General features: G+C 47.2%; 1 protein-coding gene across 6 annotated transcripts in view; it reads right to left on the bottom strand.

Annotated features, from left to right (window-relative positions):
* Positions 1-14,101, bottom strand: part of ATP2B4 (ATPase plasma membrane Ca2+ transporting 4) — a 119,350-nt gene that overhangs the window by 36,187 nt on the left and 69,062 nt on the right. For all 6 annotated transcript variants that reach the window (XM_023186928.1, XM_026456680.1, XM_023186931.1 and 3 more), the window contains 6 exons: positions 6,652-6,849; positions 5,281-5,538; positions 4,667-4,792; positions 4,072-4,197; positions 2,922-2,957; positions 1,205-1,366 (listed from right to left, as the gene is read on the bottom strand). In XM_023186928.1, the coding sequence (XP_023042696.1) occupies positions 1,205-1,366; positions 2,922-2,957; positions 4,072-4,197; positions 4,667-4,792; positions 5,281-5,538; positions 6,652-6,849 (906 nt within the window). The remainder of the gene's footprint in view (positions 1-1,204; positions 1,367-2,921; positions 2,958-4,071; positions 4,198-4,666; positions 4,793-5,280; positions 5,539-6,651; positions 6,850-14,101) is intronic.

Below are 14,101 nucleotides of genomic sequence, written 5' to 3'. Positions count from 1 at the left end.
TGAGCGGCTGCTATGACGGACAGCATGGATCCCACCATCCAGTGTGTGTAAATTGAATCAGCAGTGTTGGCATCCTGTGGGGGTTTGTTAGGAATACAGAATCTCAGGCTCCACACCAGATCCCCTGAACTGAATCTGCACTTTAACAAGACCCCCAGGTAAGTTGTATACAGCTATATAAAGTGCAGAAATATGCTGATTATGATTGTGGTAAACAGAAAGGTGGAATCAGAGAATAAACAGTGGTAAAAGACTATTCTCTGGCAGGGCATGGTGGCTCATGCCTGTAATCCTAGCACTTTGGGAGGCCAAGGTGGGCGGATCACTTGAGGCCAGAAGTTTGAGACCAGCCTGGCCAACAGGGTGAAACCCCATCTCTACTAAAAATACAAGAATTAGATTGGCGTGGTGGTGTGTACCTGTAGTCCCCACTACTTGGGTGGCTGAGGCAGGAGAATCGCTTGAACCCAGGAGGTGGAGTCTGCAGTGAGTTGAGATGGTGCCACTGCACTCCAGCCTGGGCAACAGAGAAAGACTCCATCTCAAAAACAAAAAACAAAAAACAAAAAAACTATTCCTTGAGGGATATGTCCACTGAAGTAGCAATCTTCTATTTCTTCTTCCCACTCCCCATTCTCCCCCTCCATTGAAAGAAGGTGGTAAGAGAGGAAAATGCAGAGGCAAGTGATGGAGAAGCCACTTTGTCATATGCAGAGTGCATTTAGAGAGGGCCTGTCTAACCACAGCCTTCCTTCTTCCTCCAGTCCTTACTTGGTATTTATTGCTCTGTGCTTGGCCAGATCCTACTACTGTGCTAGGGAATTGCCTCTAGCAAGCTGCAGCCTTCTCTATCTTTAAGGAATTTACAACCCAAAACAAGAGACAGGTAAGTAGTTATTAAAGTCTTCCTTCTTGCTAATGTAAATCTCCCCTACTGTAATATATGCTCTTTACTTCTCATTCATTTGGATTAAGAGATCTCACGGCCATTAACCCTTACACACAGGGAAACATTTCTCTCTGAAAAAGCCTCGGGAGCAACCAAACAGTGGCGGAGATAGGGACACAGTTGCCTGGCCCCAACTAGCCATCCTGAAGTTTCACCTTCTTTCTGCCAGTCTCAATTGGTGCAGAAAGAAGGGGATAGAAGTGATGAGGATCCAGGATAACACTGACAACCACAATGAGGCTGTACCCTACTCACCAGCTTTCCCAATCTGAACAGCCAGGCGAGTCAGCTTGCCCTGCAGCACTGACTTCTCCTTTTTAGGCACCTTGACTGCCTTCTTGTCTTTTTCCTCATTGTCGATTCCCTCCTGGCTATTGAGTGGCTGGATTTCCAGGGCCACTCCGTCTTGGGTCTTTGCTAGAGTGTACACACAAATAGGACAGGTGAGCAGGCAAGGTGGTAGCACTGAGTGGCAGGCAGGTGGAAACCAAAAAACCTGTCTCCTTCTCAGAATATACCTTGGACCCTGATATCAGTCCCGACCACTCGCAACCCATGCTAGACATGGAATTTGCCTTCAACACTCTATTAGGGCCTTTGGAATAATATTCTAATGACTTCAGATGAAACTGGGCTGCTTTTAGGGTATGGATTTCTTCTTCAGTGGCAGCTTCCTGGCACTACCTCAGAGTCCCAAGCCAGATTTATTCCAGCAAGGGGATTAATCATGTCACTAAGCGCTATTAAAACAACCATCCTTCCTGGAACTCAGTGCTTAAAATAGTGAATCTTTACTGCAGAAAGGGGCTGAAGGAGAGGGTTGGCAGATGTTTCTAGAGCACAAGATGGCTCTGTTAAATGGTTTATCTCTCTCTCTATATATATATATTGTCAGGGAAGAAACACATACCCCCAGACCCAGGGTATTTTCCAGCTCCTTCTAGCAGTTGAAGGACAGGAAAAGAAAATTCCCTTTCTTCCCTGCCTGACAAAGGTAGAGAGATACAGAGTGGGACCTAGGGTTAAGTCTTTTGGGGAAGAGGGAAGAAGCTGGTGTGAGGGACCTCCCGTAATAAGAGAAAGCAGGGATAAAGAGAGACATATAAATCCATTTTGCTTTTAAAAGAAGAGTTAAAGACCTAAAATTAAGGAATTATTTCTGTTTAGCTCTGGTTTTCTAATGTGATGACTTTATTTCTAAAGACTACTGTGATGCGGGTTACAAAGTAGAAACAAATCTCTAGGAGTGTCACAAGAGAGCAGTTCGTGCTGGCTCCCAGCACCACTCCATTTTTACCCCTGCAGGGCTCAGCCCCTTGCTTAGGATACCCTTCCTGAGTAGTCCCTGCTGTCAGACTCACAAACAAGAAGACACAGACGGAATGTGAACACAGCCACCAAAAGAGAAACACACATCAGATCACGAGGAAGAAAACAGACTGTGGCGAGAACAAAGAAGGGAGGTGGGGAGAGAGGTACAGAGAAAGGGCTCTCTCCAAGCACCCCTGAGAAGACCAGCAGAGAAGGGATCCAGACCAGAAGAGGACACCGATGAGGAAGCTATCAAGAGGAGGGTGCAGGGACTGCCCACCCCACCTCCCTCCACCATGAGGACCCTGAAGTCTTCCAACCCAGGAACTGATGACTGTTGGTGTTTAAATCAGGCTGAGGGCAATGAAACAGAGTTCAGCTCCCTGGGAAGAGCAGATCAATCCTACACACTCCCCAAGAGAAACCTTGACATGACATTCTGTGAGCCAACAGCAGAGGGTGCTGTTGTCCCATCTTAGATTGGGATCAGGCCCTTGAGACCACCCCAAAAATCTCTGCACCTTCCTCAGGATGAGGCATCTGAGCCACAGCAGGAGATAACAGATTTATGGAGAGGAAAAGGGAGAAGGCAGATGGCCTGGAAAGGTCTGGTTTGAGCGTGGGCAGGTAGAGATGGTAAATGAGTGGTTGGAGAGGTTACCTTTGTTGCGATTTTCAGGGACTCCTTGCTTTTTACCTGTTTGAACAAGAAAGAAAAAAGTGGGGTCGAAACCCAAAGTGACTATTAAGAGATCCAATTTGTGGGTCCTGCTCAGAGCCCAGAAGGGCGACAGTTAAGTGGTCGGGTTGCAGGGAAGGGACATAAATGTAAAGGAAGCTCACATCTCCGCTTTCACTCATTCTTGCTAGAGGCTCTCATGAATCCTCGGGATAGCCACCAAAACGCTCATGTAGGTGAGTGCATACTCACACCTGAGGTGCTTTCTCTTGCTCCTGGCCTGAGTCACATTGCTTGGAAAAATAGGGTGAGGATTAGGAAGTGAGAGGTTTGAACTGTTTCTGCCTGATGGCAAAGACTCTGAAAGGTGTCTCCATGTTACTTCAATAGCACCAGGCAAGCTTCCTCCTTATTCTTCTGCAGGCAGCTGCAGAAATGAATTGTTTAGTTCCTGAGAGAATGTGTTTTGTTTCCTTTTCATAAACTGTCCTCCACTAAACAGCTCAAGATGATTCTCCAGCCATGTGGTAGAAACCTTCTCTCCCCTAAGGGAAGAAGGAATGCTTAGGGAAACGTGTAGACTTGGTTTTAGTATCTTTTCCTCTTTCTCCCTCTTATTCTTTCCTTCAGGAATAACTGAGGGGAAAAGACTGAACTAACCGTTCCTACTCTTTTAGTTGTGTGTCTCTTCCACTGAGAGCCCACAGTTTTGGCAGAAATCTATTTTATTCTTCTGGCCAATTTTCTCTTAGTCCTGATGGTTCGTTTAACCCCCCATCTTTGAGGAAGAAACTTGGGGGAGGAGGAGTACATGGAAGGCATTTGGGGCTACAGCACCTAGCCAGTTTATTTAGGGCAGGCTTTATAACTTACCCCTTTACAAGCCACCAATAGACACAAAAATCAAGGCTCAAATTCAACCTGATTTGGGAGCCTAGAGCCAGGTTCTGGTTTTCATCAGAGCCCCCTGGAGCCAAGGATTTACATCTTTATCTCTGCAAGGAGTTTGGATATCTGCTTTCTTCATCGCAGCAGTCTTCTAACCATGCTTTCTCTCCAGACCTGCTCCCTCGCTTCCTTGTTTATCCGTGGGGATGAGAGGAAGGAGAATCTCATTCCAGATGCCCCTTACCTTTCTTCTTCTTCTCCCCTTCGTCATCCTCATTGACCCCCAAGAGAGTAAGGATGATTCCAGTCTGAGAGTTGACACCAACAGCCGTCACCACCATCCGGCCAGAACCTTCCATGACATGGGTCCCTACATGGGAAAGGAGAAGATGGGAAGGAATGGTTTTTTTAATACCTAGACATGAGTTGATATGAAACACAAATTTAGAAGAAAAAATAGTCCTCCCTACCCCATGGATAATGATGTGTTTAGCACAGTAGGAAAAGGTCAAGAGCTGGGCACATTTAAAACAGACCAGACAAATTGGGAGTAAGGAGGAAAATGTGTCTAACCGCTTTAGGGTAAGCCCTCCCTCCTGCCCCTACTCCCATCCCTGCAACCAGCAGAGCCCCTTCAAGGCCCTTATAACACTTGTTTCACGGAAAACTTCATTTAGGCTGCCTGATATCCTTGTATTCCACCCACTAAAATGCTGCTGCCCCAGTTGAATCCCAGGGAAGGAGATGGGACACAGTCAGAAGAGAGAACATGGTCTGGAACCTGTGGCCTGGGTGTTTGCAGGGAGGTAAATGGGAACTTGGGTAGCCAGGGCCTATACCTGAGAGCAACATGGGGTCTTTGTCCAGGGACTTCTTGACATGGTCGGATTCCCCTGTCAGAGAGCTCTCATCAATCTTCAGATCATTCCCTTGGATCAGGATCCCATCTGCAGGCAGCAGATCACCTAGAGCACAAAGGGGAAGGAGGGACAGTGAAGGAGATAGTAAGAGACTGGCTGAGGGTAGGGACCTCCAACTCCTTCAACCCCATCTCACGGCTGCTCCCGTGGGCCCTATCTGGAGGGCAATGGTCGCGAGTACATGGAGAGTCTTTACAAGACTTCAGCTCTGTACAACCTGGGAGAAGGTTGCTTTCCAGGCATTATCAATTCAAACTCTTATTCATCCCCAACACCTTTCCATGGCCTGAATATTACACACTGTTAACCCTAAGACATACAGAGTACAAGTCTGACAATCTTGCAGCAGAGTTTCAGCTACTCCTTTCTGAAATTCCTTCCCACAACCTCTTTAAACTCTAACCTAGAAGTGAATACAATTTTGGATCTTATCTTTTTGGGTTTTCAGCAATTCCCAGCCCCCTCATGCCAAAGGACCTATCCCTTAAATGGGGGTGGTGGTGGGGTAAGCAAAAGAAACACGGAGCTCTCACCGTATTTGACTTGGGCAATATCACCAACCACAATCTCAGCCACAGGGAGCTGGATGAGTTGACCATTTCGGATGATGGAGAACTTTTGCTCTTGTTCAATGCGGTTCTGCAGCCCCCGGAATTGCTTCTCTTTGCTCCAGTCATTAAAGGCAGTCACTAACACCACGATGATCACTGAGAAAAGGATGGCTGCCCCCTCAATCCAGCCAGCTTGTGCCTCATTTTCATCTTCTGGGGTAGTTGCGACTTGACCACACACTATCCCAGGAAGGGAGAGAAATAATCACTGAAGGGCTTTTGTTGACAATAAGAAATGGGAGTAGTGCTTCCACAATTCCCCCAAGATAGAAAGTCAGGAAAAGTGAATAATAGCAAATACAACTGTTGGCTGGAAGAGGATATCAGAGGATAGTAGGATTGAGTATTATCTTATCACGAGTAAACTATTTATGTTAATCCAAAAGAGGTAAATGACTAAATAGTACAAACTATCAAATTTAGGCAAGTCACATGTAAGGACACACTTATGGTTCCCAACATGGTCAGGCTTTCACTACTGTTTCCCATAATGCGAGACAATTGGTGGCGGGGGGCACTTTGAGATGCAGGGTTTTGTTGGTTGGATAAGAGTAGAGAATTCCTGGCTGGGGATGTTGGTTCACACCTGTAATCCCAGCACTCTGGGAGGCCAAGGCAGGCAGATCGCTGGACCCCAGAGGTTTGAGACCAACCTGGGCAACATAGTGAGACCTTGTCTCTATGTTACAAAAATTATTAAATAGGCCGGGCAAGTGGGTCACACCTGTAATCCCAGCACTTGAGGAGGCCGAGGCAGGTGGATCACCTGAGGTCAGGAGTTTGATACTGGTCTGGTCAACATGGTAAGGCCCTGTCTCTACTAAAAATACAAAAGTTAGCCAGGCGTGATGGCACACACCTGTAATCCCAGCTACTCAGGAGGCTGAGGCATGAGAATCGCTTGAACCCAGGAGGTTGCAGTGAGCCCAGATTGAGCTGCTGCACCCAGCCTGGGTGACAGAGCAAGAATCCATTAAAAAAAAATAAATAAACAAACAAATAAATGAATAAATAAATAAATAAAATGTCTTAAAAGGGTAGAGGATTCCTGACATTCTGAAAAAGGATTTAATGGAAGAAAGAAGGTGGGGGTGGGGTGGGGAGGAACCCTTGGAATAAAGATGAGTTGGAAGAATAGCTTAGTACTACTGCTGGTTTCCTTTGGAAAGCCCATTCTGGATAATGGGAGGAATGTTTTAAGCTATAACCTGTCAGCCACCAATACTAAGTGCTTTTTGGTGGTGGTGGAAAGCACCCAGGTAAGAGTCACGCTGAGTTGTTTAGGACACTCACGTTCATTTTCTCCACCAGCGGGGCGATAAAAGGACAGGACCAGGGAGATGATGGCTGCAATCTCCAGGATGATGAGTGTGACATCTTGAAGGGCTTCCCACACTAATTCTAAGAAGGTCTTGGGCTTTTTAGGGGGGATCACGTTGTGTCCAAACACCTGCCTACGTTTCTCCAGATCTGCAGGGTTCCCAGATAGACCTGAAAAGGAGATAGGAGTGGATGAATGAATGTAGAAAAAAAAGAAAATGATAAAAGACAGTTTTGAAGTGGCGATGAGTCATGATCATGCCATTACACTTTAGCCTAGGCAACAGAGAGAGACACTGTCTCAAAAATAAATAAAATAAAGAGCCAGGCATGGTGGCTCATGCCTGTAATCCCAGCACTTTGGGAGGCCAAGATGGGTGGATTGCTTACATTTAGGAGTTCAAGACCAGCCTGGGCAACATTGTGAAACCGTCTCCACAAAAAAGACAAATATTAGCCAGGCATGGTGTAGTTACAGCTACTCAGGAGGCCGAGGTGGGAGGACTGTTCTGACCTCAGGAGTTTGAGGCTGCAGTGAGCAGCAGTGATCATGTCACTGCACTCCAGCCTGGGCAACAAAGTGAGACCTTGTCTGTAAAATAAAATAAATAAAAAAGACCCTCTGCTGCCTGATTTGATCAAGTATGAGATCCAGTTAGAGACAACCATCCTAATATACCCAGGACTCAGAGAGTGTGGAACTTTCAGGCTAAAAATGGGCAAAATGAAACTGGTCAGCCACGGGACCACTCACTTATCTTAGTGACAAGTATAATCTGAATAAATTCCTAACCAGACATAACATCTTATCTGCTACTGATTGAGTACGCCCCAGGCTCCAGCTCTGAGAATATATATATTAAAGTGGTTCTTGGGATTCACATAGAACTTTTATGTCATATGAACAGGTAAATGCTGTGGTGATTTAAATGCAGAGTGAGCTGCCATCCATTGGCTCACACACAAAGGCCAGGAAGAACAAGCTCCTTGCTCAAGGTCATGCAGGACGGAGGCAGAGCCCATATATGTGTCCTGATTCTAAGATCCAGGAGCTTTAGGGGAGCATCAGAGCAGAGTCTTTGAGACCATAACTTGTGGGCATTCCCTTTAAGCACATGCGCCCCTCCTTTTCTGTCACACACATATACACACCTGTGTGCCTATGTGTGTGCATGCACACACACTCACAGAGGCACAAACACACACCACTGAGAGGTACTACCATTCTACTAAAGACTAAGTAGGTACTAAGGGAAGTACTACTACTCAGATTGAATAAAAAGCGAACAAGAAAGGTGAGGCCACAAAGTTTTCAGATACTACACAGTACTTGATCACCAGCATCCTCCCCACCAACATATGTTTGCTTACATACCTCTGTGTACACAGACCACATACCACACATACCATACAGACACATACACACCACAAACCACATACATCACTCACATCACACACCATATGCACAATATACAGATACATACACACCAAACACAAACCACATACACAGTACATACCACACAGATATACGACACACACACACACACACACACAGACCACGTACCACATACATACCACACCTTCTCTCTAGACACTTTCTCAGAAGGACAGGAGACAGGCAGAATTATTCTCACTGCTTTCCTTATAGTTGGGTCCTTTCACAGGTCCCCAGGTAGGGCTACTCTTGAAGGGAAGAGGGGAAATCCTACCGTGGCGATTAATGCCAATTGGTATTCATCAAGTTGTTTACACGCTGAAGCAAATTATTACTGGTTTTGACACTGGAAGCTGTTGGCTGCTGGTTTGAAGGGTTTTCCACAGGCAAGGTGGGGTGGCTTTTGTCTTGAAAAAAGGTTAGCAGGTGAGGAGGGTCAGAATCAGAGGAAGGGAACTTCAACTGAGCTTCACAGAGAGAACAAGACGAAGTGGATGACGGGGGCTGCAGGGACAAAACAGGCAAAGGACTTGGATGCCAGAGGCCTTCCTCACACTTTAGTCAACGGGAAGGGCTATTCTGTTGCTGAGGAAAGAATGCAGATGTGATATAAGGGCAAATGTCTACTCTTCACTGAAAATCTTCACTGAATAGAACCCGAGAGTGGGCCAGGCATGGTGGCTCATGTCTGTAATCCCCAGCACTCTGGGAGGCCGAGATGGGCGTTATCACTTGAGATCAGGAGTTTGAAACCAGCCTGGCCAACATGGTGAAAACTCGTCTCTATTAAAAATACAAAAAAATTAGCAGGGCATGGTGGCGCATGTCTGTAATCCCAGCTACTAGGGAGGGTGAAGCAGGAGAATTGTTTAAATCTGGGAGGCAGAGGTTGCAGTGAGCCGAGATCACGCAACTGCACTCCAGCCTGGGCGAGAGAGAGACTCTGTCTCAAAAAACAAACAAACAACAACAACAACAACAACAACAAAAACAAACAAACCCAGGAGTGTTACCTTAAGTGTCAAGAGGAGAGATTTGGGTTAGGACCTGAGGAAGACATCTGAACAGATAAAGATTTTGAAAATGGGAGAATAGGTACCCAAGGGAGTATTATTTGCAGAGCTTGGGATGGCCTCCATTTCCCCATGCTATAAAACAAAAAGCATCAGGAGACATACTCAAGATACTCGTCTGTCTGGGAAGGTACATGTGTGGGGTGGGAGATGAAAGTTAGGGGCAGGGGAAGAACTGGCATCCACACCTGTGCAGTCAGGGGTGTGAGGGCCCTCTTTTGAGACCACATTCACTTGCTAGTGCTTAGGAGAGAGACACAGGAGCTGGTTAGGGAAGTGGTGCCTGATGTCTTACCCAGGGTCTCCTGATTCTCAGTGCCCAAGCACATCACCCTGGCCTCCAGCTCAGTGGCACAGCTGAGCCCCGCAGAGTTGTGAGGTTTGGCCAAACCTCCAGAAGCAAATTGAGTTGCTCCCCAGAGGCTCTCTGCCCCCACCAGCCTGAGAAGTCAGGTTCCTAGTAGGAGGGAAAGTCAGAGCCTGGGAAAGGAGTGTTCTGGGTAGGGCATCTTTAGCCCCAGACAGGCAGAGGCAGACTTGCCAGGGGGCAGGGCCTTGCTGGTCCTTTCTCCCCAGGGACCAGAGATGGCAAGGCTGTGCCAAGTTGGACCTGCTGTGCTGGAGAGCCAGGCTTGCTGAAGGGAAGCAGGAGTGCTGGTAATTTGTTAACCTACCTGGGATGCTTCTCAAAGAAGCAGGATTCACAATGTAAAGGGAGGAGGTGCCCTTTCCTCCTTACCATGGTTTAGTAGATGATTATGAGGGCAAACCAAGATATCAGATATTAAAGATCATAAGGTGCACCCCAACAGCCTAATGAAACCCTCCCTCCCAAAAAGAGGGACATACGAGGGGCGGAGAACAGGGCTACCGTCCCTCTCTGCTCTCATGCTAGTACCCCGTAATCATCCGTGATGCCCAGCCCCCCATCTCCTATATCATATAGTCGAGAAATCCTATCAGCTTCAAAATATATCTAAAGTCCAATCACTTTCCATTTTCACTGTTTTCATCCTGGTCTAAACCATCCTCCCTCATCTGGATTATAGCAATCGTCTTCCAACTGGTCTCCTTGCCTCCACCCTCGCTCTCCTGTTCTCAGTCTCTTCTCAATATATCAGCCAGAATGATCTTTTTAAAGATCTAAGGCAGTACATGCGATTCATCTGCTCAAAACCCTCTGGCTTTTACTTAGAGTAAAACTAGGCACCAAGGACTTGATGGGCTTCCAGGCCCCTTATGACTCCCCCAGTCCCCCAGTCCTTATCTCCTACTAGTTTCTCCATGTTCACTGAGATCTGGCCCAGCCAGACTGCCTACTGTTCTCTGAACGCACTAGACATGCGTCTACATCAGGGCCTCTGCACAAGCTGTTCCCTCTGCCCAGATTCCTCTTCGCTGGAGAGGGCTCACTTCCTCACCTCCTTCAGGTCTTTGTACAAATGTCTTCTTTTTAGTGAAGCCTATCCTGACCACTGTATTTACCCAGCACTCTTGATGCCCCTCATCCTGCTCACTCACTTTCCTCCACAGGTCTTCTTACCTAGCATATAATAGGATGCATTCATTTATTGTTTGTTCACCTCCTCCACAAGGGCAGGATTTTTGTCATTGTTCCTCAGGCCTACAGCATTGCCTGGCACATTGTACACACGCAAATTTGTAGAATGAACTGAAAGAATGACTGATAACTAAGATTGCTAACATTTAAGTGATTACTATGTGCCAGATGCCTCACAGGCACATTCATGCCTTCTCATTCAAGCATCACAAACCCCTACATGGTAGCTACTATTAACCCGATTTGATGTAGAAGCAAACTAAGGCCTGGCAGGGGTATAACTACTTGAATTTAGTAAGTGGCAGAGTCTATGACACCCCACAGTGGGCCACTGGATGCCAACCTAGACACAGAGGACACTGGGGCATGGAGGCAGCTGCACTCAGCTGAGGCTTCAATCTAGTATGACTAACTTGTCCCAGTTTGCCCAGGACTTGCCAGGTTTTAGCACTGAAGTTCCTGCCTCCTGGGAACCCCGCTCAGTCCCAGGCAATCAGGGATGGTTGGCCACCCTACTTCCTTCACCACAGGGCAGGGTTGCATGCTGCTTTCCTCTATACCTCTAAGCAAGCCAGCGCTGTTCCCATTGTCTACAATTGGGGTGGATTAGTCGTGTCTTCTTCCTTCCTGGCCTCAGGGATGGTAACATCGCCATCAGGTTCATCAGAGTCCAAACCTATGAATTTTGTACTCAATAAAACGTTTCTTATGGCCTTTTTTGGACCCAAACAAATGAAGCGACCTAACTGCCCTCAAAGTCACTTGCTTGCTTCTTTTTTTGCCATTTTCTACTCATCTGTGTGTTCCACCTTAAGTCACCCTGAGCTCGTACAATAGCAACCTTAAGAAGTCAAGTGGCTGTCTCAGTTCCCAGTATGCCCTGCAGCAGGGCGGGGCAGGTCAAGGATCTTAGCTGTAGTAGCCTTGGGAATCCTCTCTGACATGTGGTAAGGCATGGGAAAGCCATGTGGGACTGGGAGATCGGCCAATCCCCAGTTTTGGGTTTTCCATTCCAATTCTTTCTGCCCTAGAGAGTCTTTCAGGCCCTGATCTCAGCAGCTATAATTTCACACAAATACTTGTCCAGGCCGGGAAAAGGCTCTAAAAGGCCCTGATCTCTGCAGTGGTTTCTCAGATACTCACACAATCTCCTGGAGAGGGGAAGGAAAAATTGGCAGGGAGAGAATGCTGGAAACACAGGAAAAGGGTTTCCCCTAGAAATTCCTCAGGAAACTGAGGGGGAAATCTTGTCCTCAAGAACATGAAAGAGAAAGCTCCATCTAGAGTGGGAGTACTTCTGGCCCTATGAACCAGACTGAACACATGAGCTGGGAGAGGCAAACAGAATGTTCAGCTATGAAGTCATCACTCCCACCCCATGCTGGGGAATTGCACGGCCCCTGCCCAGGCTGGGTGGGAACATGGAATAAACAGCAGTGGAACATTTGTGTCTGCCATGAGCGTGCAGGACCTAGGGCCTGGGAGGAGAAATGCAGCCCAGCCCTCAGTGGCTTAGCTCCAGCAGGGAAGGGCCAACGACATCAGCAGAGGCACCACTTATCAGAACCAGCTCAGCCCCAGAAAGGGTGGGGCTAGGGTAGACATCAGGAGGGACTTCCCAGCTGTCTGAGTTATGATACCTTGCCAAAGGAGGCAGCAGAATCTTCTCCCACACATATAGTACCAGGGAGAATTTTCTCTGGGTTGATTTGAAGGCAGTCCTCTTTTGGTACTTGAGAAGAACAGCAGCAGAAAACCTTTTAAGTCTTTCCTTAAAAACCCTGGATTTGGGCTTCGTTTGGTGGCTCATGCCTGTAATCCCAGAACTTTGGGGGGCCCAGGTGGGAGGAGAGCTTGGGCTCAGGAGTTCAAGACCAGCCTGGGCAACACAGAAAGATTCTGTCTCTACAAATAATAATAAAAAAAATAGCTGGACATGATGGTGTGCACCTGTGGTCCCATCTACTCAGGAGGCTGAGGTAGGAGGATTGCCTGAGTCCAGGAGGTTGAGGCTACAGTAAACCGTGATTTTGCCACTGCATTCCAGCCTGGGCAACAGAGCAAGACCCTGTCTCAAAAAAAGAAAAAAAAAAAAAAGTTAAAATTAATTAAAAAAAAAACCCAACAACCCTGGATTTGGGGACTGAGGGGGAGGAGTAGCTTAAAATCAAAATAGGGCCATGCAAAATCTAGCCATCTCTGGCTAATAACCAAATGAGTATACCGCAGTTTCCCTGCTTCAGCATCTCCAGTTTAACACACCCACAGCTTGGAGATTTGCTCCCTATCGGCTAGACTTCTTTAAAGCCATCGATTCAAGGTCACAGCCAGAGGATGATGAACCTGGAGTACAATGCTGCTTTCCTCACTCTGGCCAGCAAAACCCTTCCCAAGGTGGGCCACTTCCTCAGGGCATGCTTCCCTTTATCCCGTCCCCTGCTCTTCGCCTTTTTTTGAAAACAGCAACTGTGGCCCAGGGTAAAAAGGCTCCCTAGATAGCTCTCTGCTTAGCTTTCTGCTCTGCCACTCTGCCATCTTCTGTACTTCATGAATGTGCTTCCGTCCGGTGTCATATTCCCACCTTGGAGCTAAATAGTAAGAATGAAAGCCCCACTTTTGGTAGATGCAGTATGTGTTTCACCCAATGAGGGAATGCTATTTTTCTTCCCACCAACAGCTAATGGTTCAATGCAAGGCAAGCTTAAAAACCAAACTAGACGCCTCAAAAACTTGCAAATGTTGCTGCTGAATTGTCAAAGGAATGGAGCATAAAAGGCTCCAGGAGAGCAAGCAGGAAGGGGAAGCTTAATGCTGCCTACCAGCTGGGCAGCATTAAGCCAGTGAACCAAGAAGCCCAGCTCCAGGCAAGGAGGGCTAAGTAGAAAAGAACTGGCAGAGCCTGGGCTGGGCTAGGAAGAGAGAGCCCACAGCCTTCAAGAGGCCTAATTCAGCCCTACGCATGAAACTCAAACCAGACAGGGAATTCCCAGGATGCAAAGTGGAATTCCCTGTGGTGGGGAATGGGGAGGGACAGAGGGAGGACACTTTTGGCTTGAGTCTCTCTCACATCTTGAACTAGTTAGTGATAATCCATCTGCCCAAAGTTTGGTAGGCAGAGTGGACCACAGAATGTTAATCTCTGAGGCCATGCCCAGATCACTGTTATTAGGGTCACTTATATGCCATCCTTAGCAGAGTTGGGGCAAGAAATGACGGCTGCAGCGCAGAGGGCACAAAGAAAGAGGAAAAATAGCGGTTATGCTTCTAATCTCAAATGGAGGAGCTCCTAAAAATTGATATTCCTGAACAGACTATAAGCTCTAAAGATAGGGAAGAAAATCTCAAAGAAGCCAG

The sequence above is a fragment of the Piliocolobus tephrosceles genome, chromosome 1, assembly GCF_002776525.5.
Source record: "Piliocolobus tephrosceles isolate RC106 chromosome 1, ASM277652v3, whole genome shotgun sequence".
NCBI classification, from domain to species: Eukaryota; Metazoa; Chordata; class Mammalia; order Primates; family Cercopithecidae; genus Piliocolobus; species Piliocolobus tephrosceles.
Note: the sequence above shows the minus strand (reverse complement) of the source record. Positions and strands in the feature narration are given on the sequence as shown.